This window comes from Gambusia affinis, linkage group LG06 (assembly GCF_019740435.1).
Source record: "Gambusia affinis linkage group LG06, SWU_Gaff_1.0, whole genome shotgun sequence".
Classification (NCBI taxonomy): Eukaryota; Metazoa; Chordata; class Actinopteri; order Cyprinodontiformes; family Poeciliidae; genus Gambusia; species Gambusia affinis.
In genome coordinates this window covers 11,529,613-11,538,024 of record NC_057873.1, presented here as the reverse complement: position 1 = coordinate 11,538,024, position 8,412 = coordinate 11,529,613, and the positions used below count along the sequence as shown (strand labels likewise).

Below are 8,412 nucleotides of genomic sequence, written 5' to 3'. Positions count from 1 at the left end.
ACCCCCACGCACACACGCAATGAACCAGTAACAAATTTTGTTATCTAAATGCTGAGATAATTCTGTTTTGATACTTTATACATGATTTGTGGGATAGTGTGTGTGTTTTTGTGTTTGGTATCTTCAACACAAAACATTTAATTGAATGTTGTTGCATTTCAGAAAGCTGACCGTATCAAGTCCATGTGATCTCTGTACTCGTCATTGTTTTACTTGGCAGCATTTTTGGAAGTACAACGAGTAAAAATAATGTGGCTTTCTGGCAAACACATTTGGATAACTTTTTCTGCTTGTGTAAAATTCTTTGTATTCACTCTTTTCCCCTACGCTTTCCTAGCCTCCCCCTCACCTTTCCAACATCTCCACTACTGCGGACAAGTTAAAAAAAGATGTAATTAAAAGTTCTTAATAATCATACTTCCCTTATTATCCTAGGTTTCTTGGTTTAGTCTGCATAGTTTTGTTTTCATAACCATATGATGTCTCAGACACAAGAAAAGCAGCAAAAAAAAGAAAGAAAAACAAAACAAAAAAAAACTTCTTAGAAAGAATAAAATCTGTAAAAGTTACCATGTGTATTGAACAGTGATAATGTATGGTATATAGGGCATATTTTGCCAGATCTGTTGACGTGTGTTCCTGATCTCCTCGCAGCATGTGACCGTTGAACCCTCAACCCGATTCCCCTGCTGAGGAAGACGGCTCAGGGGTGAGGTCCACCTCCACGGAGACACGCAGCCCTCACTGCTCTACTCCTCCTCTCTGCCCCCTCCTCTGCAAAGGACTCGTCCCTCATCCGGGGACTATAAAAACTCTGCTGTGGCTAGAGTTGTTCAGTCTCGACACCAACTCCACCAGGTAAGGCAAGCAGCAACTGGGATAGGAACTGTAATTTGGTCTTCAGACTGGGGATCAGAAAACAAAAATCACAACTTTTTAAAATTTCAAAAGTCTTGCAGTCTTGCTTTTCTGTGAGACCTCAACTACTGAATGAGAGGCTAAAACATACAATTGTGGAAAGATAAGTATTTTCTTATGGCAGCATTAGGACTTTTTTTCTTTCTTGTCATTGTAACTTCAGGTTGAAGCTGTTGGGCCTCAGGAGATATTACAGTTGGTATTTCCATTTAAAGATGTCTCTAAACTCATTTATTCATCCGGATTGAGATCGTCTTCTAACCCTGACAGCTGACTTGCTAAACCCTAAAACAAGATTACGAAACAGTTCGGATTTTATCGACTTAAACTGCTTTGCTAATCTACTCAGATTCCACGTTGTCCCAATAGACAGCCATATGTTGGCTGCCAGCTAATTTAGGTCAGTTTGCGGATGAGTGTTTTGCAAAGCATTCTTAATTTTGAGACCTATAAATCTGCTTTTAGGCAGGATATTTAACACTGCTTTAGTGGATACATTACCATATTCCTTTGTGTGTTTCCACCATTCCTCTTTAACATCCTGTGTGTTTTTTGACTCTAGACCACCACCATGAAATTCGTGGCTCTTGCTCTTGCCGTTCTCCTGGCAGTCGGTGAGTAGAACACACATTCTTTCCTGAATCTGTGATGTCTCAGAAGATCTGTTGCACATGTTCAACTTTTTGTCTTCGCACCTCTCACCTCAGGCTCCCAGGCCGCTTCCCTGCAGGCTGATGCCCCCTCCCAGCTTGCCCATATCAGGGCTGCTGCGGATGTCTACATGACACAGGCAAAGGAAAGTGCCATCAAAGCTCTGGACCAGCTTGATGACACTCCATACCAGGAATTGAAGTAAGAAAATGTTTTAGTTGATGCCTCTCTTACGATTCCTTCTGCAATTATTTAGTCATGAGCTCTTCAACCTTTGTATTGTTCCAGGGCTACCCTGGCTCAGCGCCTGGAGGATATGCACAACAACATCAAGCAGCTGCAGAACCAAGTGTCCCCTATGACCGACACTGTTGTTTCCAGCATCTCTGATGCCACTGCTGAGTTGCGTGCTTCTATTGCAGCTGACATTGAGGCTCTCAGAGCTGAACTAGAGCCCAAGCGTGCCAAGCTGAGGGAGGTCCTCGAAAAGCACTTGGAGGAGTACCGCACCCACTTGGAGCCCTACGTCAGAGAGTACCAAGCTAAGCAGAATGCTGAGATGGAGGCGCTGAGGGCCAAGATGGAGCCCGTTATGACGGAGCTGCGTCAGAAGGTAGCCACCAATGTGGATGAGACCAGAGCTGCCCTGATGCCCATTGTTGAGTCTGTGCGCACCAAGCTTGTTGAGCGACTGGAGGCCCTGAAGGCGATGGCTACCCCTTACGTGGAAGAATACAAAGAGCAGCTGAGACAGGCCTACAGCCAGGCACAGGGCGTCAACACTGAGCAGATCACTAGCCTGAGGGAGAAGCTGACTCCTCTTGGAGAGGAAATCAAGGAGAAGCTCCACGCCATGGTTACCATCATCAAAGATACCTTCAACAAAAACTAAATCCTCTGTATCTTTCTTTTAACTAACCTCACCTTGCTGTCTGTCTTAGATATATTGAAGCTGTCTCTATGTTCTTTCTTCCCCCTCACAAACAGACCACCTCAGAAGTGAAGCTAGTGCCTAACTTATGAACAAAAATGGCGGAACTTCCTTCCCTCCGAGCACGCAATTTCATGCCTAAATGCAAGCACGCACACAGAGACACATACACACCTAGCACATATCTTCATCTTTACATGCCATTTGCTAACACATTGGGTATGAAGTGTTTGTGAATTACCACACAGGCTTGAATCTCTGTGTAACTATGGTAACTGTGCTTTGATGAAAAATACAGCTCAATAAACATCTGACTGTTTATACAACTGTGTTCTCTGGAGTCATTTTCCTTTAAACTGCTTGTTAAAAATACATCACACTCACCTTTTCAGCCCCTCAAGGCAAAAGGGGCAAGATCAGGATTTTAACAGGTCAACATTGATCCCAAAGACCACCTGAAAAGAACAATATTAAAACAATCAGTTACAGTTAAGACTGCCTTTCAGCTGCACATGATGTATTTCTGCCTGCTGTATTAAAAGCAATGATTAATGAGTCGATCAGAGAGGGAACCGGCCTATTGACAAACCAGAATCATGCTGTGATTAATTAGGGGAAAGTCTTTACAGCTTTGGATCCCTCAGGCTGTAACAATCAACACCGTCCCATCGAAGTGCAACATGAGGCTAAACGTGGAAGCAAAAGCCTCTCAAGCAGAATCTTATTGTTAAAGTCCTGCAGACTACTGATCACCTTTCCTCTGATGTTTGTTTAAATTAGCAACAAAAGCTTGCTCTAGTCATGCTAACTGGTATGGTGGAATTCAACCTTTAAGGAAAATCAGAACTTTAAGCTATAGATCATGTGTAAGTGAATCTCCAATTAACATGGTGTTGAAAATCTGGCCCTATGAATAATGGAAACAGATTGTTTCTGTTCTCATCTGTTCACACCCAGTAACATCAAACTGTTACGTGCAAAATGTTAATCCAACTTGGGCTTCAGGCTACAAGTCACAATGAGATCTTTGCTTCTTCCCAAAGAATTGCATTCAGGTCTCCACCGCTATTGCAGCTGAATGCAACGAAGTGCTTCCAGCTTTGATTAGTTGGTGTCAATGCCGCTATGAGTATTATAATGGATGAGGCCAGCTTTGAGGTCCCTAGTGAGAGTTCTGTGCTCTATAAAACCACGCTGTTCCCCCAGCCACAAACGACCACTCAGAAAACCTGATTGCACACCTCTACGGAAACCGGAGGGAGAAAACTTTGTACAGGCTGCTACGTTTATGTTACACACTAAACTTGTGGGTTTAACTCACTGCTGGACAGCAGCTAGCAGCCAGATTTGCAAAAACTAATAGGAGTGAACAGACATATCAGTAGACACTTGTAAATGCTGAAAGGATGAACGGTAAGTGTTTTCTATGTATTGTATTGATGACATGATGTGTGCTCACTATTTTACACTGAGCTCCCCACTTCACCAGGGACAAACCGGTGAAGTGGGGAGCTGACCTTGAGCTGCTTTGAGATTTTGGAAAAATGTAACAATGTACATGGATGTTTGCCTTCTTTTCCTCTTAGGTCTTGCACTGTCCCAGAGCTGTGAACTTTCATTGCCTGACTGCACAGATGGAGGGACACTATTCATCACCAAGGCCCCCCAAGTCTGTGGGGTCAGAGTTCAACTTGAAATGCAGGCACTGTGGCGGCAGTTTGACCAACTGGGCACAGAAATGATAGTTACAAAATCTGGAAGGTGACAAATGCTTCATACAACATATTGTAGTGTATTCTATAGTTAGACTGTCCCAGTAGCTAAAACTGTCTAACTACAAAACATGCTACACTATGTTCATCCACTAGCTCTCTTTGCTGTAGGTTTTATGTACTGTCTAATGTGCTTCTTTCTTTATTTGTTTCTTTATACTCACAAAATGTTAGGAGGATGTTTCCAACATTTCAGGTGAGAATCTCTGGAATGGATCCTTTAGCCGAATATGTTCTGCTCATGGACTTCATCCCTGTTGATGACAAGAGATACAGGTTAAGCAATATTCATTTAATTCATAAATATGAAGACCGTTACAGACTGAGCTTCCTTTAATTTTACAATATCTTGAGAGTTTTGTTTAATTAATACAGAAGCTCAAGACATTCTAATTCAAATATGTCCTGTTTATAATATTTCTGTTTGTTTTTAATAAGTTCTATAGTTTAACGTGCTCTTTGTCTTTTTAATTATGCTTTAATTTAATTATGTTTTAATGTTTATACTCCATCTGTGTAAGGTGCTATAAAAAATAACTTTGCCTAGATTTCACTACAGAAAAACTGACTTAACAAGTTGATCATCTGCATCCTTAAATTCATATTATATATAAAAAAAAGGAAATAATAATGTGTGTGTTTTAGATATGCATTCCACAACTCCTCATGGTTGGTAGCAGGGCGAGCGGATGTTGCAGCCCCGAGCCGGATGCATTTCCACCCAGACTCACCGGCCCCCGGAGCCCAGTGGATGAAGCAGACAGTGTCGTTTGACACTCTCAAGCTCACCAACAACCTGTTGGATGACAATGGACATGTCAGTTGGATGTTCTTATTGCTTTTTACTCCATGCGTTAATGACCTGAAATGTCATTAACATGCCCCTGAAATGTTTATTTAAACTGACTCTTTGTTTTCTCCTGCTTTGCGTTTGTAAGATGATTCTGAACTCCATGCACCGTTATCAGCCACGCTTCCATGTAGTGTATGTGGACCCAGCACCCAGCAGTCATTTAAACGCCTACAATAACTTTTGCTCTTTCTCCTTCCCTGAGACACGGTTCATGGCCGTCACCGCCTATCAGAACCACAGGGTAAGAACTGGATCTTCAGTAGCCTAAATACTGAATGTGCCCAACCATTCCAATAGAGATGAAGTTAATGACTTAAGAGAAAAGAAACTGTTCAATATTTGAATTTCTCTATGCTTTTAGATAACTCAGTTGAAAATTGCAAGCAACCCATTTGCTAAAGGCTTCAGGACCACAGACCCACAGGCATGGTGAGTGTCAGTCCGCCCTAAATTCAGCTTTTGTCCTTGACTAGCAGCAGAATCCTAACATGATGGTCTTTTTCCACCGTTATCAGCTGCTAAATGATAAGGCTGCAGGCCGGATCCCAGCTAATCTTTCACCTTTGTACTGTCTTTAACTCGTACAGTCTCCCATGTCAGGGAGGTAGATTGCTTCAGATACAGTAGATTGATCACAAATGTGTGTAAAGGCACGTAGGCTATACAGCTTTCTAGAAAGGACTGCGTAACTGCATGTAACAGCTGTGTTCTTACATTTGCGTGCAGGGAAGGTACTGCAAGCTCCCTTGCAGTATTATGCCCACCAGATGGCGGTACAGAGCCCCTCGTCTCTAAACCTAAAGATCAGGGTCGTTCAAAGCCTTCAGCCAGTGAGTATTTTACAACATATTACTTTTCAGCTCAGTGCACAGTTTAATTATTTAAAGTCGTATGATTCATCTAGCAGTACTAAGACTCTTAGTTATAATTTACTAGTCTTACTGTGTTTGCACAACTTTACTGATTTTGAATAACATCTTTGCTGTTGCAGTTTATAGTCTGTCTTTTTAATTCTCAAATGAACATACACATTTTGTACATTTTTAAATTTACCTTCTCATTTGCACATTCCTTTGGACCAGAGTATTTTAATTTATTTTTACAGTTCCATGGTATTTAAGTTGAAATGTTGTCCTTACGTTACAGTACTTTTTTTCTTTTTTATTTGTTTTTATATATTGCATATTTCTATCTTTGTGTGAATCTACTTGCTGTGATTATGTGCTGCTGTTGCACATAAATTTCCCAGCTGTGGGACAATAAAGAATATTTCTATTGCAAGTTATAAAGTCATGTTAATAAATGTCTGTTTGCTCAAGAGTTGTAATTAACATACAAAATATTGGACAATAAAACAGGGCTAAACAGAACCTATTTAAGCATTTTCCTCTTCATTTACAGGACAGACGAGTTCATCCTCTGTGCTGCTGCAGGAGTGTGAGCTGCCTTACCAAAAGGAGGACTCTGTGGAAGTCACCATGGCGAGCAAAGATGGGAACAGTTTAACAACATCTGCACATTTCCTCCATATCCCTGTGTACTGGGATTGCACTGGATCATCTCACTAGAAAGTCAAACTGTTGCAAAGCAAGCAAACAAAAACCAATTGTTCCAATTAGTCCCTTAACATCTGGCTTCTTTCTTTCTTTCTTATATTTATGGATATAGTATACATACGGTAGTTCTATTTACTGGCCTCCATGACAGACTCTTTAAATTACTTATTAAATCCTTTAAAAACAAGATGTCAGGGGTGGCATTGTGACATAAATTATTAACTTTTTTGTTTTGTTAAAAACAGGGATTGCCATAAATGATTTCAAATGCCTTTCATGACAGACTCTTTAAATTACTTATTAAATCCTTTAAAAACAAGATGTCAGGGGTGGCATTGTGACATAAATTATTAACTTTTTTGTTTTGTTAAAAACAGGGATTGCCATAAATGATTTCAAATGCCTTTCCACACCTAATTTATTATTATTATTTAAGTCAGAAAGAAACAAAATAATAAACAAATCTATTAAAAACGTAAAAATAAGTAAATAAATAAAAGCGCAATAGCATGGTTGTAAATGTGTGTGCACCCTGAAACTGAATTGTTGCTGAAGCACCTTTTGATTCAGTTTCACATTATTTCATCTCTTGTCCAAATTAACTCTGGACTTTGACTAGGCCAATTCAAAGCTTTTATTTTCCTTTCCTAAATTGTTACTTTGTTGATTTGGATATATGTTGATTTGGATATATGTTTATGCTCACAGCAATGCTAAAAACTAAAGCTTCATAGCACACACCTGAAGGTTTTGGGCTAAACTTGACCGGTATTTTGGCCAAAGCCTGACTGGAACTGTTTTCATCCATCCTGATGAAAGATTTCTGTTCCATTTGAATAAAAAGTAACCAGTGCATGATACTACCCTGCATATTTCGCTGCAGTGTAGTATCGTGCTCTGGTTAGAGTTAGTAAAGTGTTATTTTGGTGAAGTGCTGTGTTGTTTTTGCAGGACCCCATGACACATTCTCTACAGTTTCTCTACAAAATTGGCTAATTCCATATTTTTTCTTGAGTCTGTGTATCAAAATCAAAATAACAACATATAAAGGTTCTGGATTACTATATTAAAATTGTTATTTATTTTTAGGTTTAATATGTAAAGAGCTGACACCAAGTTCATTTAAATTAAGCTCATCATCACTGTGACATTAGTGTCGTAAAAATATTAAATATGAATACCTTTAAAATTATAGAGAGGATGAAAGAGAATGGAGAAATTCTTTGAAGCCAAAGGAGTCAGGCTAAAAACTTCACTACCCATGATACCGCTCTTCTCTAGACGTTTCTTGGAAGGGAGGGGAGAACTGAAAAACGATTTTGCTTTCAAAATAAAATACAACAAATGTTCAGCAATTTTTTTTTTAAGGTGTTACAATGTAGCAGTTTAAATGCTTCATTTGTTAATGGAAATTGGAATTATTGCCAATATGTTTTATTGAGTATTGGATTAGCAGTCAATAATAGCTCATTATATTTTTCCTCCTGTTTACCATATTTTTGGGGTCTATTCATTGTCTATTGAATGGGTCAACATACATAATTGGGGCCTGCCCATAGCAATGCATAAGGAGAGCAGTGACTGACTTGCGAAGCAAGTCAGTCACTGCCTCCATGCATTGCATGGCAGGCACCTATTGTTCTACACCCAATAGAATGTTTCTTTATTATTATTGGGGCCTGCCCATAGCAATGCATAAGGAGAGCAGTGACTGACTTGCGAAGCAAGTCA

The 8,412-nt window shown here is 39.9% G+C and overlaps 2 protein-coding genes across 2 annotated transcripts; both read left to right on the top strand.

The window, feature by feature from the left end:
• The first annotated feature begins 839 nt into the window (after window positions 1-839).
• On the top strand, window positions 840-2,826 carry LOC122832280 (apolipoprotein A-I-like). The gene is made up of 3 exons (XM_044118861.1): window positions 840-1,532; window positions 1,626-1,770; window positions 1,858-2,826. Exons 1-3 carry the CDS (start codon window positions 1,490-1,492, stop codon window positions 2,459-2,461), a joined length of 792 nt encoding a protein of 263 aa, XP_043974796.1. The 5' UTR covers window positions 840-1,489; the 3' UTR covers window positions 2,462-2,826.
• A 706-nt stretch (window positions 2,827-3,532) lies between these two features.
• On the top strand, window positions 3,533-8,201 carry LOC122832279 (T-box transcription factor TBX1). The gene is made up of 8 exons (XM_044118860.1): window positions 3,533-3,913; window positions 4,087-4,261; window positions 4,447-4,548; window positions 4,918-5,089; window positions 5,211-5,366; window positions 5,487-5,554; window positions 5,852-5,955; window positions 6,527-8,201. Exons 1-8 carry the CDS (start codon window positions 3,907-3,909, stop codon window positions 6,691-6,693), a joined length of 951 nt encoding a protein of 316 aa, XP_043974795.1. The 5' UTR covers window positions 3,533-3,906; the 3' UTR covers window positions 6,694-8,201.
• Window positions 8,202-8,412: the final 211 nt, after the last annotated feature.